Source organism: Sorex araneus, chromosome 4, assembly GCF_027595985.1.
Source record: "Sorex araneus isolate mSorAra2 chromosome 4, mSorAra2.pri, whole genome shotgun sequence".
Classification (NCBI taxonomy): Eukaryota; Metazoa; Chordata; class Mammalia; order Eulipotyphla; family Soricidae; genus Sorex; species Sorex araneus.
The window spans coordinates 27698989-27721450 of NC_073305.1; the positions used below are offsets into that span (position 1 = coordinate 27698989).

Consider the following 22462-nt stretch of genomic DNA (forward strand, 5'->3'; position numbering starts at 1 on the left):
TTTATCAAAAATGTCCTAACACAAGTAATTATCCAGTTAACTGCTTGGGCAGGCCACCAGTCCAACCCACCCCCCTCTGACTTACCCCAGTCTGTTGAAGCCATGTGCAGGTCTGAGATTAACTCTGGCTTTGGATCTCTTTCGAGATTTATTTATGGATCTCTGAAATAAGACCAATAAATGAGCTTGTATAGCTGAGCCGAAGGTGGTTTGTGGGTGTGGCTCCCACATACCTAACTTTTGGCTATTTAATTTCTTGGTAAACTTGATCCCAAGTTTTTGGGACCTGGCTATAGGCATAGCAGCAATGTTGGGGTATCAGGAAGCCTGGAGGCACTATCAGGCTGCTGATTCACTCACCCCGCAGATACAGGTTGACCTGCTGGTGGCACCATATCCCCAGACATTTTTTTTAAAGCACCACATTTATGTCAAAATTTAACTTTTTTCATTAATATACTAACATTATAGTTAGAGAATAGAATGTTTAAAATCATCCAAAATCCAGCACCATAATTAAGTCAACTTTATTAACTAAATTTTAGTAATATTTCACTATTTTTAACTGAAAATTATACTTTTCAGTTGTAATTTCATTTCTATGAGAAAATCAGTTTTATAGTTTTCATTAAATTTAAAAATATATTTCTTCATGTTATATGTATCACTAACTATATTTCTTCATAATATTAACTACATTTATATCTATAAATATATAAATAACTGAAAACAAATGACATGTACCTGTATAAGATGCTCATTAGTACAAATATGTATGAGAAGATTGCTTTCTTCACTTAATATTATATTCTGGACATATTTTCATGTCAAAGACATGCCATACTACCATATCTTAAGTGTTTGCATAGCATTTCATTTTATGGAAGTGTCTTTATTCACTGAACTATCTCCTCCTCACCTAGGTTGACTCAGCCTTCACAAATTATAAATCAAATTGCAACAATATTGTTGCACTTCTTAAAATATTTGGTAAATATTTCTATGGGAAAAATTTCTAAAAGTCGGCATGTCATCCTTTAAGCACATTTTTTTCTAAATTGTTGAAAAGTCTTTAAAAAAAATCACTAAACATTATTACATCAATGACGTTCTATTACTACAATATGTCGTTGATACAGTATTATAATATACAGTATATCAATGATATATTGTACTAATCTAGAAATTAGTAACTTCTAGACTAATGGAAAAATCAAGGAACACAAAGTAAACTATAAAGTTAAAATCATACACACACACATATACACACTCCTTGTACCACTTCCAACATTTTTTGTTTTAGAACCATTATTAGAAGCATTGAAAATGGAAAATAAAAATAAATTAAAAATAAATAAAATATGGAAATAATTATCCTTGTGAATAATTTATAAATATTTGTGAACAAATTTCAGGAAAGAATAATTCTGGAAGTGAAATTTCTGGAGTAAAGGTAATGAGCCTTTAATCACAAACAAGGAAATATTAAGAAATTCCTGTGAAGAGTTCAAGAGAGTACAGCATTTAGGTCACATGCCTAGCATGTGTCCAACTTGGATTTAATTCCTTGCACCCTAGAGTCCCTCAGTCATCTTTAAGTGCAATTTTTAAGACCCATGAACACCACCAGTTGTGGCCCTGGAGACCCTCAGCACCTCCTGTCTGGCTTAAGTATTCCCTGCTCATCACAGGTCCAAGTGGAATCACATCCTTGGACCCTTGCAATGAATGTACTGTCTAATTGGTGAGAATTGCAGGTGATGGTCCCAGATCTCCTTAATGCTTCTTGGGAGGCTCCTCTCCCTATCAAAATAATTCTTTATGGATTGTAGGAGACTAAGGAAGTGCATAACAACCAAATGTAATATGAGATCGTAGCTTAGAATCCTGTGGGTGGGGGTTGGGGGTGGGGAGTGGAGGTTAAAAAAGGACTAAAAGGGTACTGTAATCAAAACTGTATGTTTCTGGAATAAAAGTAGACTCGTTTCATAGGTATGAAATTGAGAGTGCAGAAATAAACCTTCAAATTTATGAACAGTTAATCTATGAGAGATGACCTTGGTGCATACAGTGAAGCAAGGAAAGACCAAAAATGGTATTGGGAATAGTGGGTAGCCACATGCAAATAAATGAAATACCATTAACAAAAATTAATTCAAAGTAGATTAAAGACCCTGAGATTAGACAAAAATACATAAAATACATTATGGAAACATAGGTAGAACTCTCCAGTATATGGACTTCAGAGGGTCTTTAATAATTAAGTACCAGTTTTATATATAAAAAACAAAACAAATAGGCTACATTAAATTAAAAATAATTACATTTATGTGTCAGGAACTTAGGCTATTGTAGATTCTGAAAAAATATTTCCCCAAATTATGGCAGAAGTTATTCATAATCAGGACATTTTCATCAGATCAATTGTAGCATTTAAGTTGCTTACGCTTGACTAGATACCTATATATTGTGTAAACTAATGAACTTGCAATTAATGTGAAATTCATGTATTATAGCTCACTTAATTCACTTAGTATTGGATATGTGTGTTTTGGATATATGGTTATAATACTCACCCATATCAATGGTATAACTAAAGTCCTGGTGCTTATTATTCAACCCATTACTCCCATTCTCAGACCTCCCTTAATTTTTTTCTCTTCTGACCTTCTTTCTAAACACTGAGGTCAAGGGTAATCTGGGCATCCACCTTTTGCTGTAGTTAATTTCCCCATCTAGTATTCTATATGACACATATAACGGAAATCATCCTGTGTTTGTCTTTCTTCTGGCTCACTTCACTCAATATAACATCTTCCAATTCCAACCACATTGCAGCAAATTGCATGATTTCACCATTCCTAACAGCTGCATAGTACTCCATTGTGTATATATTACCATAGCTTCATAATCTATTCATCTATTGTTGGACACCTAGGTTGATTCTATATCTTAGCTGTTGTACTGAGTGCAGCAATGAATTATGGTATGCATATGTCCTTTTGAGAGACTGTTTTTATGCCCTGAGAGTAGATGCCCCAAAGTGTAATTGCTAGGTCATATGGCAGCTTAATTCTAAGTTTACTGAGAACTCTCCATTCTGTTTTCTACAGGGGTTATACCAAACAACATTCACACCATCAGTGGATAAGAGTTCCTTTTCACCACATCCCCAGCAACACAGATTATTCCTACTATTTTTGATATGTGCCATTCTCACTGGTGTGAGATGGTATCTCATTGTCTTGATTTTAATTTCTCTAATGATGTGATGCTGAACATTTTTTCATGTGCCTACTGGTAATCTTCCTGTCTTCCTCTAAGAAGTGTCTATTCATTTCTTTCCCCCATTTCTTATAGGGATTTAGATTTTTGTTGTTGTTGATATTTTTGAGTAGTATATATCCTAGATATTAAAACTTTATCCATTGTGTTGAATGCAAATTTTTTCTCATTCATTTAACTGCCTTTTAGGGTTCTTTTAGCATGTAGCTAAGGAATTTTTAATTGTCTCAAATTGACACTTTATTCTCTTGTTTTTTTATTATCTTCTACGATACTTTACAACCACCCCTCCCCCTGAAGCACTAAACCAATTCTATGGCTCTCATAATTAATATTTTTAACTTACTTAAACACTGGATTTATAAAATTGTTTATGATACAGTTCCAGACACTTGCGGTTCTCACACTGATCCCCCCACCAATGTGACCTTCCCTCCACCATTGTCCCCAGTTACTCACCCACTCCCCAAACCTGTCCCCTTAACAGGCACAAAATAATTCTCATTTTATATTGCTTGATTAGACAAAAATACATAAAATACATTATGGAAACATAGGTAGAACTCTCCAGTATATGGACTTCATACATACTTGATGCAAAGTGGTAAGTGGAAATATTAAAACATAGTTTAATAAAAGAAAATGTGTGAAAATTGTTATACCTCACAATAGTGTTATTTAAACCATTGTCTGAGGATTTACTGAGCTCTTAGTGGCTACTCTAGTCTTTCATGTTATTGGTTTTGTTTATTGAGCTCAGTGGGCTTCAGTGCTACTTTTCCATCTAATTTGTTGTCTTCCTACTAGATTGTCAGTATTGTGGAAATCAGAGGTTTTGCATTGCCCTGCATGCAGACCCTTGCTCCAGGGACTTCACGATCTGCGGAACTGGGACAATTCTTTTTTTTTTTTCTTTATTTTTTATAAGTGAGTCACTGTGAGGGTACAGTTACAAATTTACCCATCTTTGTGCTTGTGTTTCCCTCATACAATGTTCAGGAACCCTTCCCTCCACCAGTGTCCATTCTCCACCACCAATGAACCCAGTATCCCTTCCACCCTCCAGTCCCGTCCCCCACCCCACCCCACCCCGCCTCTGTGGCAGGGTATTCCATTTTGTTCTCTCTCCTTTTGGGTGTTGTGGTTTGCGATATTGCGATAGGGGTATTGAGTGGCCATCGTGTTCAGTCTCTAGTCTACTTTCAGCATGCTTCTCTCTTCTCATGCGGGGTCCCCAACCACATTTTACTTGATGTTCCCTTCTCTATCCAGGCTGCTTTTACCCCAGAATGTGAGGACAGCTTCCAAGCCATAGAGCCAACCTCCTTCTATTATATACTGCTATTCTTGGGTGTTAGTCTCCTACTCTGTTATTTTATATTCCACAGATGAGTGCAATCTTTCTATATCTGTCCCTCTCTTTCTGACTCATTTCTCTTAGCATGATACTTTCCATGTTGATCCACTTACATGCAAAGTTCATGACTTCGTCTTTTCTAACAGCTGCATAGTATTCCATTATATAGAAATGTGAAGAAATGAACAGAAACTTTTCTAAGGAAGAGATGTGAATGGCCAAAAGGCCCATAAAAAAATGCTTTGCATCACTAATCATCAAGGAGATGCAGATCAAAACAACTATGAGATACCACCTCACACCACAGAGAATGGCACACATCCAAAAGAACAAAAGCAACCGCTGTTCAAGAACCCTGTTCAAGAACTACTGTTGAAGAGGATGTGGGGAGGAAGGCACCCTTCTACACTGCTGGTGGGAATGCCGACTGGTTCAGCTTTTTTGGAAAACAATATGGACTCTTCTCAAAAAATTAGAAATTGAGCTTCCATTTGATCCAGCAATACCACTTCTGGGAATATATCCCAGGGAAACAAAAAGGTATAGTTGAAATGACATCTGCATTTATATGTTCATCGCGGCACTGTTTACAATAGCTAGAATCTAAAAAAACCCGAGTGCCCGAGAACAGATGACTGGTTAAAGAAACTTTGGTACATTATACAATGGAAAACTGCCTTTTAGTTTTAGCTCATGTTTCTTTTGCCATGCAGAAGTTCTTTAATTTATATAATTCCATTTTTTTACTTTTTATTGTGTTGCCTTTACCAGTGGTATCAGATCATTGAAATATCTTTGAGGTTCAGACATTGAAGTGTTCTGCTTATATTTTCCTCAATGTGTTCTATAGTTTCTGGTCTGATCTCAAAGTCTTTAATCCACTTTGAATTGACTTTTGGATGAAGTGTATGATATGGATCCAACTTAATTTTCTTGCTTGTAGTCATCCAGTTTTTCCTGATTATTGGTTGAAGAGGCTATCTTTGCTCCATTTCTTGTTCTCAGCTCCTTTATTGAAAATTTATTGTTCATATGTATGAGATTTTATCATAGCATGTTTTATTCTGACCCATAAATCAGAGGGCCTATCTTTATTCCAGCATCATGCAGTTTTGATCACGATAGCTTCAAAATACAGTTCCAAATTAGTTAATGAAATGCTTCCCGATTTCTTTTTTTTAAATATGGCTTTGGCTATTAGTGATCTTTTTCTGATTCCACAAAAACTTTATTATTGACTTTTCTACATCGTTCAAGGATGTCTGAATTTGGATAGGAATTACATTGAGTCTATATAATAGTTTAGGTAACATAGTCATTTAAAAAATATTGATTCTTGGGGCTGAAGCAGTAGTACAGTTGACAGGGCATTTGCCTTGCACGCGGCTGACCCAAGTTCAATTCCCAGCATCCCATATGGTCCCCTGAGCACCGCCAGGAATAATTCCTGAGTGCAAAGCCAGGAGTAACCACCCTGAGCATTGCCGGGTATGACCCCAAAAGCAAAAGAAAAAAAATATTGATTCTTCCAATCCATGAACATTTTCTCATTTCCTGAGGTCTTCCTCTATCTCTTTCTCAATTGATTTTAAGTTATGTCATTGATCTCCCATATCTTTTGTTAAGCTGATCCCTAGATACTTGATATGTTTGGATATTATTTTAAATGGGATAGACTCCCTGATCACCTTTTCCTCTGATTCAGTTTTGTATATAATAATTTGATTGAGAAGGCTGGAGAGATAGCACAGTGGGTAAAGCATTTTCCTTGCACGAGGCTGACCTGAGTTCTATTCCCAGCATCCCATATGGTCCCTTGAGCACTGCCAGGAGTAATTCCTGAGTGCATGAGCCAGGAGTAACCCCTGTGCATCACTGGGTGTGAACCCCCTTCCAGAAAATAAGCAATGTGACTGAGTTTTCCGTATTGATTTTTTAGCTAACCATATTGCTGTTTAACACCTTTTTTTTAATACATTATTCCAAAAGTAATTTTTGGAGTCATGAAATGTGTGCGTTAAGTGTGTATCTTTGAGATTCACAAATGAATCTCAGAAGAGAGCAACACACAGCAGAGATGCCTCCAGACCCCAAAATCACCATCCAACATGTTAGTGATCTCTAATACAGGGGCTTAATGGCTCCAAGATGAGATACAATTTTCACACACTTTCCTCTAAGGAAACCTTTTTGGATCATTTTTAGTCAACTATTTATAGCAAACAATACAAAATAAATTATTTAGCATCTGCCTTTGGAGCAGGCTTGGGTGGTCATGGGAAAATTAGAAATCATGATGATGGGAAGGTATAATGGTGGTAGGATTGGTGTTGAAAAATTGAATTTAATCAATTACTGTAAACTATAAAAATTTTTAAAAATATTAAGTGTATATCTTAAATCTATACTACTCATACTGGAATTATAACGTGCATATTAAGTATGTATTTTAAATCTATTCTATCATAAATAGTGGGAGATATCACACAGATGGAGAAACAGGAAGTCTTTCTATCATTACCTTCCATGAAACTAGATGCAAAACTATTTCAATCTCTGAAATCATGAGCAAGTTGAAATGAAGTATTGGATTCAGATGAAACTTACTATTTTTTCAGGAAGGGGAAGCATTTCTTGGCCAGACAGGTAGTTGGCTTAATGCAAAGGCCCCAGTATGAAATATTGCTCAGTCCCTACAGTGTCAGGGATACTTGAGTCACCCCAGGAATGCTGGGGGTCCTCCAGGACCGCACCGCAAGGTGCTGAAGAGACTAAGTAGTAATGGCATAGACCAGGTTGTGTGCATGCCTGGCATGTGCCCTAACTATTGTACTATTTCCCAGCCCCCCTCAGATAATTTTGTTTTGTTTTGGGAACACACCTGGAGATGCTCAGGTGTTATTTCTGGCTCTACACTCAAGGATCACTCCTAGCAGTTCTTGGGGTATTATATGGGATGCAGAAGATCAAAGCTGGATTGGCCGTGTGCAAGGCAAGCACCTTACTGCTGTCTTATCTCTCAGTCCCCAAAGGTGAACTTTTCTAAGAATGATTTTTTTATTGAATTGCGTAGGTTACTGTGTAGAAGAGAATTACTCATATTATGCTAAGAATAAATGTTCAAAACATTTTACATCACTTCATAGGTCAAAGAATCAAGTTTATTATCTTTGCTACTCAAATTGATACAGTAGAAATAATAAAACAGATAATGATGAGCTCAACATTCATTTCACTATTCAGGAAAAAATATTAACATTGATACTATAACCATTGAATTTTTTTTATATAAACAATTTTTACTGAGTGAAATAGATTCTGTAGCATCTTTCCAAGAAAACTTATCTTTGGCCACATTTCTTACTAAAATATATAAGGACTTTAGAAAAAAATTGCACACGCATAAGAATTTCTTTCAACAGACTTTTTTGATAATATCCAATTATAAGTCAAATAACCAAATTTACTAACTTTATACAATAAGATGAATAGTATACTATAAATTATGCTTGAGCTTCTTTACCCTGTGGAAGCTTGTTTTGATTAATTTGAGTATTAGTCTTATGTTCTTCTAATATATGAATGGAATAGACTATTATTATCTATATTTTCTTTGCATATTTTGTGACTACATACAGAAGTGCTCAGGGTTAACTACTTGTTCTGTATTCAGAGATTAGTACTTTTCAGGGAGTCATCTGAGGGTCTGGGATAGAACATACATCAGCTGCATGCAAGGCAAATTCCTTAGTCCCTGTACTGTCTCTCTGTCTTGAAATCTGTGCTGTAAATAAGACTACTGATTTTTGTAGTCTATTCCAGGATTAGATGATTAGTCAACAACTTTAAATAAATTAAGCCCTGGGCTTTGAAATTTATCAGTGAAGTACATAATCAGAATTTATTGAAGGGCTTAGTAACTATATCTTCAGCTAGGAGTGGGAGCCATTAAGAGAAGGCCTTTTATGCTTCTGTATAAGGTGATTTAGTAGTCAACTTCTATTTTTAGGGAACATATTGTTCTCTGTCTCAGCACACTTGCCTTATGTCTCAGCACATTGAATATATACTACAGTATTTTTCTCAGTAAGCCCTTCAAAACAGGAGAAATCCACAGTGTTATAGTGTGAATTTACACATTATCGAAGAGATAATATAAGGAACAGTAAGATATTTATAAATCATTTTGTCAGGATATCCTTAATATTGTCAAAATCTCATAATACTGAATTTGGCTCCAGACCGACTAGACTTGAGCATTGATAATTTACAGGCATTTATGTAAGAAACTCAGGATTTTTATTTTCTCTGACGAAACCATGTTTGATTATAGGTTTAGATCTCAACCAAATAGGAGTGGAAGGACTTTCTCAAGATAGTAAAGGCTATCTATAAAAAGCCTACAGCAAATATTATTCTTAATGGTGAAAAACTGAAAAATTCTCATTGAGATCAGGTACAAGACAAGGATGTCCACTGTATCCTGTCTTGTTCAGCCTTGTATAGAAATCCTAGTAATAGCACTTAGGCAAGATTTGTCATCAAAGGGTTCAGAATTGGAAAAGAAGTCAAATTATCTCTATTTGCAGATGACATGATGTACATAGAAGACCCAAAAGAATTCACAAAGAAACTTCTATGAACAAAAAACCAATACAGCAAATTGGCTGACTATAAAGTCAGTACATAAAATTTGGTCACATTCTTATATACAAATAATAAAATCAGAGAAGAAAGAGATCAAAGAACCTATGCCATTCAGAATAGTGTCCAAGAACATCAGGTACATCGTAGGAATCAACAAAAGAGGTGGGAAATCAATATTATAAAAACTTCAAAACACTTAAGAAAGAATAGACTAACGCTGGACCCTGCACCAGGCTGTTTCATTTGGGGAACCCCAGAGGTGGGGAGGGTGAGGCCCCTCCCTGCCCCAAGGGACCCTGCCCCGGCAGCCAAAAACCTCCAGAACTCAGCCTCTGCCATGTTCATGGCCACCCTCCACACGCTCGGGCAGAGCCTCACCCATGAGTGAATCTGTAGAAAACCCAGGTATGTGGGACATGTGACTGAAAACTCCAGGTTCAACAGAACCAGGATTGGGTGACCCTCACTTATGTCTCCCTCCATGTCTCTGGCAACTTGGCAGTCACACCCACAAGCCACCTCTGGTTTTTGTCAGATTGTGGCCATCAACGGCCACAATCCAGAGACTCGTCCTTCTCTCTTGGAAGGGAGCATAAAATGACACTGCCATAGCCTTACCGCTGGACCTCATGCCAGGCTGTTTCATTTAGGCACCCCGGAGTGGGAGGTAAGGCCCCTCCCTGCTCCAAGGGACACAGCCCAAACAACTGAGAATCTCCAGCACTCAACCTTCACCATACTCATGGCTGCTCTCCACACACTCAGGCCAAGCCTCAAACACAAGTAAACCTGGAACGTGCAACATCTCATACCTCGTACCACTCATGCTCCAAGAGTAGTGCACCACATCTGATGGGGTTTGAAGTAGAAGACAACCAACCTTAGAGGAAAATATATATTTCCAGATAGACATACATAAGGAAAGTGTTTTGGAGCATTTTCAGCAGTTTATTCATAATAAACAATACAAAATAAATTATTTTAGTTTTGTGTTGAGGAGAGGTTGGGATTTGGGATGGAAACATCCAAAATATGGTGGTGGGAAGGTGTAATGGTGGTGGGATTGGTATTCAAGTATTAAATGTAATCAAATATTATGAACTAATATCTCCAAAATCTGGACCTCAGGTGTATCTTCAATGAAACAATACCACTAGCAGTGCTGACAGAATCAAAATTAAGCAAATGGGACTATATAAAATTAAAGAGCTTCTGCATGGCAAAAGAAACATGCTAAAACTAAAAGACAGCTTAACTGAATGGGAAAAAATACTTGGTATCAACACATCAGGTGAAGATATGAAATCCAAAGACAGACATAGAATGACTGCACTCATTTGTGGAATATAAAGCAACATAATTGGGAGACTAACACCTAAAGATAATAGAGATAAGGACCAGGAGAATTCCTCCAGTGCTTGGAAGCCAACATCACATGTGGGGGGGGTGGGAAAAAGAGGGGAAGGTAGATGAGATAGATAAAGGAGCACCAAGCAAAGGATGCTTGGAGGGCTCACTCAGGATGGGGGACGCATGCAGAAACTAGACTATAGACTGAACATGATGTCCACTTAATACCTGTATTGCAAACTACAACACCCAAAAGGAGAGAGAAAGTAAAAGGAAATGTGTCTGCCACAGAAGTGTGGGAGGGGGTGGGGATGGTGGAAGGGATACTGGGAATATTGGTGGTGGAGAATGGGCACTGATGGAGGGATGACTGAATTGTATGACTGAAGTGTAATCATGAAAGTGTGTAAGTCTAATTGTATCTCACTGTGTTTCATTAAAAATTTATTTAAAAAAAGATAGGAAATCCAAGATTTATGAAGTACTCACAAACACCAGCAACAACCTTCCTCCAAAAAAAAATCCATCCAAAAATGGGCAGAGAAAACAAACAGGGACTTCTTGAAGGAAGACCAACAGGCACATGAAAAAATGGTCATAATCACTTATTATCAGGAAAATCCAAATCAGAACAATAATGAGATACCATCTCACACCAGTGAGAATGGTACATATCAAAAACAGAAGGAACAATCTGTGTTGGTGGGGATGTGGTGAAAAAGGAGCTCTCGTTCATGGCTGATGGGAATGTTGTCTGGTTTAAACCCTAGGGAAAACAGTACGGAGAGTTCCCAGTAACCTTAAAATTGAGTTACCCAACAGCCCAGCAATTCTTTTGTGTGTCTACTCCCAAGCAGAAAAATACTCTCTCAAAATGATATATGCACAATACTATTCATTGCAGCACTCAGTTCAATAGCTAAGATTTGGAATCAGTGTAGATATCCAGTGGATATACAGAACAGTGGATCATGTAGATGTGGTGTATATATATATACATACATATATGTATGTATATAATATGTATTATATTATATATATTCATATATATGTATATATAATATATATATTCACAATGGAATACTGTGTCACTTTCAGGAATGATGAAATAATGCATTTTGCTGCAAGATTGATGGAACTGGAAGATAGGATGTTAAGTGAAGTAAGCCAGAAGAAGAAAGACAAATGCAGATGATATCACTTATATGTTGTATTCAGAGTAGCTGGATGAGTAAATGCAGTGGTTTAAAGGGAGAATGCCTAGACCCTGCTTGGCCCCAGTTATAGGGAGAAGAAGGAAAGAAATAGAAGGGGAGTAGGAGAAGAATAGATGAAAAGCAATGGGGGCAGGGGTTAAGGTGAATCATGCATTGATGGTATTAAGGAATAATAGAGCTAAATATCCAAACTACAGAGTCCATGACACTGAAATGGCAAGACCCAAACTTTAATAACCAAATGTAAAAGATGTTTAACAAGATAGCAAGCTGGGGCCTGATTGAGACTGGTAAAAGGAAATCTTTTTGGTGGTGGAAAGTGGACACTAGTGGTGGGATTGGTGATGGAACATTGTATGTCAGAATCCCAACTATGAATAACTTTGTAAACGTGAGATCTAAGCTACAAAGATCTAAACTCTGTAATGTGCCTGTCAGGGTGACGGTTTGGGAGGGGCAGGCGTTGAGCTAGGGAGGAATATGCAAATACTGGTGGAGGACACTTGACACTGGTGGTGGACTTGTATTGAAATATTATTATATACTTTGGGGGTCGGAGCAATAGTACAGCAGGTTGGGCATTTGCCTTGCACACGGCTGGCCCAAGTTCAATCCCGGAGTCTCATATGGTTCCCCAAGCACCGCCAGAAGTAATTCCTGAGTGCAGAGCCAGGAATAACCCCTGAGCATTGCTAGATATGACCCAAAAAGGGAAATAAAAGAAATATTATATACCTATACCTAAAATTCAACTGCCAATAACTTTGTAAATCACAGTTCTATAATAAAATAAAAAGACCAAAAAACCCAACTTGAATAACTTTATAATTCATAGTGTTTTAATAAAGTTTTAAAAAATCAATAAAAATATAAATAAAATATATCTATCCCGCCAAAAAATTATATAGCACTGTAGCACTGTTGTCCCATTATTCATCAATTTGCTCAAACGGGCACCAGTAGTGTCTCCATTGTGAGGCTTGTTGTTACTGTTTTTTGCATATTGAATATGCCACAGGTAGCTTTACAGGCTCTGCCATCTGGATGGGATACTCTTCGGTAGTTTGCCGGGCTCTCCTAGAGGGATGGAGGAATTGAACCCAGGTCAGCCGTGTGCAAGGCAAATGCCCTACCCACTGTGCTATGGCTCCAGTCCTATATATATATATATATATATATATATATATATATATATATGTATATATATATGTATATATATAAAGTTAGAAAATTAACATTTAAACTTTAATATCTGTCTCTGAAAATACTTAAAAATAATTATCTAGACCCAAAGAATTAACTTTATTTACTCACCACGTACTCAGGCTACTAACCATAATTTACAAAAATGCTATTTTAAATGTTTTCAGCCTTATTTTAAGAATATTTTCCCAGAAGATATTTCAAAGGGAAATAAGAATATTGGATTTCATTTTCTGTGATAACTTTTGACAAGGAGTTAGTACATTATTCAAGGCACAGAGTCATTTTTGGAAATTCTGTCAAAGTAGGCAGATCTTTAGTGATTATTGACTGACAATTACCCTCAAAAGAAGGTTACAAAACTTACTTATGTCTTATATGAGCACAAAATGCTGAATCAAAAAATTTTATTCCTCATATTTAACACAGCTAACAAACATGTTCCTCTCAGCTTTAAAAATAAAAGAGATTTTCTTTTAGATGAATAGTGACTTAAGAAGTTGGGCAATGTCAAGTCAGTTTATGCAGATTAATACATACCTGATATAAACACAATTCTTATGGATTTTCTGCCCTTTGCAATTAAAGGCAGTTCTGTTGTTTGCTATTCTAGTCAGAATCCTGATTATCATTAGATATATGTAATACCTTATTTCAGTAAGTGGTATACATTCTCTATACATTTACATAATTCTTTTTAATCTACCCAGATAAAAGAAGTAATGCTTACTTTGATTTATTTTAAATTAATATATTTACATGGCATGGATACGTATGGGTTAGCTCAGAAAACTGCAGGGTACTAAAGAGCTATCTTAAAAGCTAATGTAAATGCAGATTTATGGTCCCAGCTCTCAGTTTGTGTATTCCTGGAGTAAACATGAAAAATTGCTCTTATAACAAACTTTCAGATACCATGATATGGTCACATTGTCACTCTTTGTCACTCTTACTCCAAATTGCACACTATTACAGAATTCACTGGCAACATAGGTAGAGAAGCAGAGGCCTGGAATCTATAAGTGGTATCACTTATAATGAATTGGATAGTAGTCCCCCAAAGATGTGTTTACCAGGAACCTAAAAACATGGCCAAATTTCATGTAAGGGTTTTTGCAAATCTAATTAAGGTAAGAATTTTGAGATGAGATCACTGGATTCGATGGGCCCTAAATTCATTGATGAATATATTAAAAAAATGGATTTCTGGGGCTGGAGCAAAAGTGCAGTGGGCAAGGTGTTAGTCTTACAAGCGGCCAAACTGGGTTCAATCCGGTATCCATGTAGTCTCCCTTATGAGGAGGACCAGGAGTGATTCCTTAGCACAGAGCCAGGATTCAACTCTGAGGATCTCTGGGTGCTGTCCAAGAACAAAAAAACTAAAGATAAATAAGTAAAAGGCTTTCCAATTTAATAAATTTCTGATGTTTTACCAAGTTTGTGGTAGGATTTTTTTTGACAATTTAGGAAACTACCTAATTCTAGCTCTATCAAAGGGCCGACCAAGTTCTATCTGCCATAAGCCATGCAGCAAAAGGATAGAATTATAACACTGATTCAATATATCAGATTAAACTAATTGCCAAGCAGAATGGAATATTATTCAGGATGCTCTAAAGCAGTAATTTTTTAAAGCATTATTTCAAAAGACACTGACATGCACATGGATATTTAGTTTAAAAATGTTGTGTGTTATATTAAACAGTGCAGCAATGAACATACAAATGCAGATGTCTTTTCGACTATACTTTTTTGCCTCTCCAGGATATATTCCCAGGAGTGGTATTGCTGGGTCTAATGGCAACTCAGTTTCTAATTTTTTGAGAATTGACCATACTGTTTTCCAAAAGGGCTGAACCAGTCGGCATTCCCACCAGCAGAGAAGGAGAGTCCCTTTCTCCCCACATCCACGCCAACATGAGTTGCTTTTGTTCTTTTGGATGTGGGCCAGTCTTTGTGGTGTGAGATGATATCTCATTGTTGTTTTGATCTGCATCTCCCTGATGGTCATTTTTCTTTCTCTCTTCCACTTTCAACACCCATTCTTTTCCTCATATTATACATATTAAAGTTTATTTGAATACTGTTTAATTCTGTTTTGTTGGTCACTAAAGACTATCATAGAAATCAATATTTAGTCATCAATTGAGATTGTTTTAACCTTGTGAACACAATATCTGATTTTAACCAAGGATTATCAGGGAATTATTTGCATATGCCAATAGCTGCCTAAGAAATGGCCCTCCGTCCACTTCCAGTCACAGAATCATCTTCAAGGTTATTTTTTAATAAGGCCTCTTATAGCCTAGTTCTCCCTCTTGGAGAACCTGGCAAGCTACTGAGAGCATCCTGCCTGCACAGCAGAGCCTGGCAAGCTCTCCATGGTGTATTCGATATGCCAAATACAGTAACAATGATGGGTCTCATTCCCCTTACCCTGAAAGAGCCTCCAATGCGGCACCGCTGGGAAGAACGAGTAAAGAGAGGCTGCTAATATCTCAGGGCTAGGATGAATGGAGACGTTACTGATGCGCATTCGATCAAATTGATGATCAATTGGATGACAGTGATACAGTGATATATGTGACTTATATGAGACACTCTATATAGTAGAATGTTCAATTGACTTAAAGTAATTTTTCTAATAAGTGTCAGAGTTAGCATTCAAATCCAAATTCTGCTTTTCCAAGATCATCTCCTTTTCTCTTTATATTATAATTTAGCAAAGACTTTAGCAGTAAAACAATGAGCATTTTGGCTTGAGAAGTTTATTTAGATTGCCATTAGAATACTTAACAGAGTAGAAAAGGAATTTTTCTCCAATATAAATTTTTTTAAATTTTTATTTTATTGAATCACCGTGACAAAAGTTACAAAGCTTTCAGGTTTAAGTCTAGGTTATATAATGATCAAACCCCCATTCCTTCACCAGTGCACATATTCCACCACTAAGAACCCTAATATACCCCCCTACCACACCCATCTCCCCCACCTGAGTGGCTAATGATCTTCACTTTATTTTCTCTATACTTTGAATACATTCAATATTTCAACAGAGAACTCACTATTATTATTTGGAATTTTCCCCCAACAATCAAACCTGCTGAAAAGGCATCATTTGATAATTTGTTTTCCATTGCTGAGAATGAAGATTATATGAGCTCGAGGCCCTGTGGTTTTGAATTTCTGATATTTTAGCTCAGTTCACAGTCTAGATGCATTTCTATAAGAAGCCAATCAGTGCCAAAATGGGTTAGTAGACCTCCCGGATCATAGTCTTTAAGGAGCAGAAGGGCTGTTTCGTGCGAGGCTGCTACGGATCTCATCTGGGTGGCTAAATTTTGTTTTCTAATAGATGCTTAGTAGTTCTTTCTATATTTCAGTCTTCAGAAGAATATAAATTCAGTCATTATTCAGGTCCAGGTTTGATGTGTTTATGTAATTAATTTATTATTTGTATTTTTGAACTCTAATATATTTTAACAAATTTTCTTATTGCCTATATAGATTCACTAGTTTCTACCTGCCATTCTGTCTAATTTAACTATGTGGATTTTAGACATGTATGGTTTCAGGACTATTATACTTTCTGTGTGGGTTATTTTTTTAGCTTTAAAAATATCTTTTTATCTATGATTATGCTTTTCCCCTAACATCCAGGGTTTATTTAAGGTGATTTTATTGCAGTTGGTTATTTTGATTAGTGAATACCATTATAATGCATTCTATCTTCTTACTTTCAACTTTACAAGTCATTAGAGTTTTTAAAAATTACATCTTTATAGAGATGTAATTTATAGACCAAAAAATTTATTATTTTAGAAAATTCAATTCAGTCATTTTTTTCTAAATCCAGTCATACATAGAAGTTTTCAGGACTTACTTGCTCAGGGATCACTCCTGGCAGTAAGCAGGGTATCATATGCAGTGCCAGATATTGAACTGGGATCAACTATATGCAAGGCAAGCACCTTAACCTTAGTACTATATCTTTAGTCCCTAATTTTAGGGCATAGCACATCATATTAAGAGGGAATTCTTTACCTACTGACAGTGACTAACCATTTTTCATTTTCCCCAGCTCTTACAACCACTAATCTTCTGTCTCTATAGGTTTATTTTTTTTGTCTTTTCAGATAAGTGATCCTTAAAACTTGTGTCTTTCTATACTACCTCCTGTACCCTACACACATACACTTTTCATATAACTTGACAGTTTCTAGATCTGTGCATATTATGATATTTGTTGTTACTTTATTAAATGTCAATGATATTTCTATGTATACACATACTATTTAATTGCATATCACATTTCTTGATACTTATCAGTGGAGATTTGCTTTCTATATATTATTACTATGAATAACTATTATTAACAAAATACACATATAGTGCCTTATGTGGAAATATGGGCTTTTTTTCTCTTGGGTATATGTCTAAGAGGAATTGCTGGATTGTGAAGTACATCTATGTTGAACATTTTGAAGAAATGTCCAACTGTATTCCAGGTGACTCCATTTGGTAAAATTTCCACCAACAATATATGAGAGCTTCAGTTTCTCTATACTTTCATCCTGTTTACTTGGACATTAAAACCCTAGCACAGGTCTTTTGACACTATACTGATAGATTCCGTATAGGCTTCTTGGAGGCACGTCTCACCTAGATAGCTTTGTGTTCCAAATTACTGGTGTATGGATTTTGCTTTTTCTCTCTTTAAGGATTAATATATGTATTAAAAATTAACAACTGTTTTACTGGGGCTTAGAAGGTAGATCGGTGGTCAAGGATGCATATTCTCAATGTTCCAGGACCAGGTTCAAGTCCTGGCACAACATTTCTCACCTGTGTGCTGCTGGGTGTGGTCCTGGTATCCCCCAGAACCTGCAGGGGTATCCCAGTGGCCCACCCTCTGTCCTTAATAGCACTGCATTGGCAGCAGAGCATTGAATCATTTGGCCTGGTTGCCTCCCTATCAGAGTGGCCCCTGGCTCCTGAGCATTGCTTGGGAAATACCTCCTCTTCTCCAAAAATGCTGCTATGCTTAGGATTTTTATGATCTGACAAGGTGATAAGTATATATCTCAAATAAACATTCCTATTGGATTACCCTGACATTCCAGGAATTTGAGCAGATCAGTGCAAATGTATTACTATGAAATGGTTGATTTAGAGTTGCAGGTGCTGCTTAGGGCCATGGGCCAGAGTTGTTCTGGCTAAATTTCTTGGACCGTGTATGACCCATTACTATATTGAGTTCATCTGATCCCATATGAATTAATTCATCTTTTTTGTTATTTTGCAGCTAGAAGCTTCCAAAAAAAATACTGAAAAGAAAAGGCTAAAATTTAGAAAAAATAAAAGGTATGTTTTTTAAAATGAAAAAACACTCAAGTTTTTAATTTAAAGTGTTTCATTAAAAAACTTTCTTTGTCCCACCCCAATCCAGAGGTTCTGGGCGAAAAAGGCCATACCTTGCAATAACCATGGCCAGGTCTTCAGGAGGGGGTGTCGGTGTTGGAGTCATGTGATGTTGGAGATTGAACTCAGAGCTTGTGAAAACCAGATATGAATTCCAGTCCTTTGTACTTTCTCCCGGTCCTTTTAAAATTGTCTATTAAATTAAAATTATTATTATGAAATAAGAAGCTGTGCATACATTATATTTAATTATGACAGTCCCTCCATGATTCTCGATTCTGTAACTCTAAAGCAACATTGTGTTTAAATTTTTCTAATAGAATTAATAGAATTATAAGGAGTAGTTTTTAGTATATGAAGAAAGGTTAATGTTTTTATAAATTTTATTCTTACTTTAAGACAATATTATGTGAGCAAATGAGAAGTCAGTTTGATAACAGAAAGCATAGTCAAACCTCATAATAATCTGATAAGTCCCTTGTGACAAGTTTGGTGTTTATCAATGAACCAGCCATAGGTTTATTTATTGTATTTTTTGTGAATGGTGATCAGGATTGTTTAAAGGAGTCCTTTTCAAAGTCCAAGACTGACCCTAATAGATAGTCCTTTTCTTTTTTTCAGAAGATGAATAAAAATTTTCAAAGAACTTTCACTGTGAAGAAATTTACATTTCACTGTAACCACTTAACATTGGTGGGGGGTGTATTACAGTTATCTTTAAAAAAATTGTAGCTTATATTTCAGTCTGGAAAAATACGGTTTTGTAATGCTCTGCACATTTACCTATGTTGTCAAGTTTATTAATTTCTCAGAGCATCAATAGATTTCTGGGAAGGGGGAGGATTATATGAAGAAGTTCATATAAAATACCTGGCAGATTGATAGTGTTTTTTATCTTAAATCAATATTATTCCCCTTTTGTTTTTTACTGTATTATGCTTCCCTGCTTTATGTATAAATAAAGAAAAGTGCATGGAGATAAAGAACATATATTCATATGCTATGGTTACTAATGAATATTTATAACTGGTCACTTAATATATACATGATTGATTTTTTAAACTAATTCTGTCAAATTCTCTTTTTAGGGCAGACATTTTAAAATGCTCTTTTGAAAATGTTTGTTCAGATGATGCATTATCAAAGGAAAACATGGGTATGTGAAGTCCTGTTCTGCTTTTAGTTATTTTTAACTATATCTAATTCCACCAAATGTAGATGTACATCTAGGAAAAACATGAGTTGTTTTTGGTATTGACTCATACACAACAATATTTTATTTTTCTTCTTCTGTTCACTTGATTTAAATTTTCTCTGACATTGTGATGAATTTTTTTAAAGTACCAACAGTTGTCGAAATAAATCAGTGTAAGAACACTTCAGAGCAGGCCCGTCCTTTCAGAATGGGGCCCCAGGATGCCAAAAGGAGAAAGGGAAGAAAAACTGTAGTTTAACCCTTCCTTTGTCTTAATTACCATTGGTATTAGTACAGAGGGAGGAAGTTTTAGTTTTCAAAGTGATTGTGTCCTCTCCCTCTATTCTCGTTTGGAAGGCAGACAAGTGTGCCTTTCTGTGGCAGAACTTTGGCAGCAACCAGAGGTTTCAAAGCCCGTTAACCCCCCCACCCCACTCGAAGTTTTCCGCACCACATTCTTTCCTCTGTAGCCAGATTCAGTGGCACAGCCTTTCAATTGACTAAGCCATTCATCTTTCACCTCATTTAACAAAAGTCAAACCATCAAGGGAAGAATAGAGGAGTAAATTAATTTTTAAAATCCTTGTTTTCTTTTACTCTCCTAAGCCACTACAAAATTTTGTTGTTTCTCTTTTAAAATTTATTCTGTTGCTGATTTCCTGCTAATTAAGGTTCATTTGGGGACTGTTTTCTCCCTTTGCCTCATGTGATCAAGTATTTTTGGAGAAAGGAAAAAATTCATTTGGTCTCTTGTCTGACTTAGCACTGAAGTTGAGGACTAGTATGGTAGTCTTGACCACTCCCGGCCACATAAGATACTACTGCCAGGCATTTATAGCCTGGAAATTACTCTTCCATGTAAATAAGTGAATGCATTTCAGTAGTTACCCACATACAGGGAGAACCTTTCAAAAGTCTAACATGCACCCCTAGTAAGATATGGAATCAACCGGTGTCTCACAACTAGATGAATGGATAATGAAACTGCAGTGTAATTGCACAGCAGTGTACTACGCAGCTGCAAGTAATGATGAAATCATGCAGTTTGCTGCAACTTGCATGGAACTAAAGGATAGTGTGTTAAGTAAAGTCAGAAATAGAAGATCAAATACTGGGTACTGTACTTGCCTTGCATGCAGCCATTCTGGTTCAATCCCCGTCATACCACATGGTCCCCCAAGAGCTACCAAGAGTAATTACTGAGAACAGAGTGAGGAGTAAGCCCTGAGCATCACCAGGTGTGGCTCTGCCCCCCATTTTTTTAATCAAACTTAATGTACCTGTTAATGAGGTTAGCTGGGAGGATAGGAAGGAACCTAGGAGCAAGAGAAATTGACACTGGTGTTTGGGATTGGTGTTGAAACATTGTATGACTATAATTCCATTTGTAAATCATTGTAACAAAATAAAAAAATATTTTGTGAAAAAAGAAACTAAGATTCTGTGTGGCTTTAAAATGTCTGAAGAGTTTAATGCTGAGATAGATAAACTATCTGTATTTTACCCCCGCATTCCACTTTGAAAACTAAAGAGCAGAAACATCTAACTTATTACATTTTTTTAAAGAATAGACTACTTTCTGAAAGAGTAGATCTTTTTATAGTGTATCCTTTCTAAGTTTTAAACCTCTATCAAAATTCTGTATTTCCCTTGATCCAAGCCTCTGAAAATTCTCACTTCTTCTTAGCTTAATTTTAAATCCAAAAAGAAGAAATGTATACCTTCTTCTTGAATTTCTGCCCTAGTTTTTGAACACTTTTCCCTCATATTCTGGGTGTGAACATCTCCTTTTAGTCTACTTTTGCTATGCCTTCATGATTTTTATGCTCTGCTGATTAGTTGTTTGCTTTAGTTATAAATCAGGAGGAGAGCTAATTAAGTGCAACTACTTTACCTCTCCAAGTTTTTTCATCTTTGGGTTTCTTCTTCTGCAACAAACTGATGCCGTAGAAACTCTCTTATTCAGCAGTGAAAGAACCTGTTTCTGAATGTTAATGGGGAAATTTGAATAATAATTAAATAAATGATTACCCATGACTAAAAACATTGAATCTAACAAATAGCTATTTGTGTAGTTACATACTCAAATTTCTTTGAAAAATATCTGCCTAGTATATTGTGTTTAATATTTTTATTATAAATCAGTAATTGTAAAAATGCTATTTAATTTTTAATGTTTAATTATTTGGAAATTAATCTATTATAATACAGTAACAATAGCCAATGCCTAAGACAATTACTGTCTTCGCTGTTATAAGAATTTAATATATGTGTAGTGTATTTAATTCTCAGAGGTTCTATATATAGTATATATTATTATATCTTCCATTCCACCAACAGGAAAACTGGGAGACAAGAGAATATATGACTTAACTAAGTCATATTACTTCTTAACTAAAATCACATCACTTAAGATGGAATTAAATTTAAATTTATTTAAATTAATTAAAATGTACAGTTATTTGCTTAATGGCCTGAGTTTCAGGAAGCTTAAAATTAAAGAGATTTTTTTGCATGGTACTAATGGTTGGTTTAAGCATTTGTAAAATATAGTTATTTTCCTATATATCCTCTTTAATGAATTTATTTCAATTTTTTATCTTTGAATTTTATCAGTTATTATATTGTATCACTATTTTTTGCTGGTGACTACCTTGTTTGTTTTGGTGGAGTAGACAACTCCAAAAGTCTGAGTAGATAAAAGATATATATATTAACACTCATTCTTAATTATCTTTAGTGCCAGCTACTGTAGACTCTATATAAAGAAAGCAGATGCTTTAAAGT

General features: G+C 35.8%; 1 protein-coding gene across 1 annotated transcript in view; it reads left to right on the plus strand.

Moving 5' to 3' along the window:
* The window catches only part of ZCWPW2 (zinc finger CW-type and PWWP domain containing 2), a 109590-nt gene that overhangs the window by 78912 nt on the left and 8216 nt on the right, over window positions 1–22462 (plus strand). The window contains exons 7-8 of the mRNA XM_055135093.1: window positions 18365–18423; window positions 19569–19636. Of these exons, the coding sequence (XP_054991068.1) occupies window positions 18365–18423; window positions 19569–19636 (127 nt within the window). The remainder of the gene's footprint in view (window positions 1–18364; window positions 18424–19568; window positions 19637–22462) is intronic.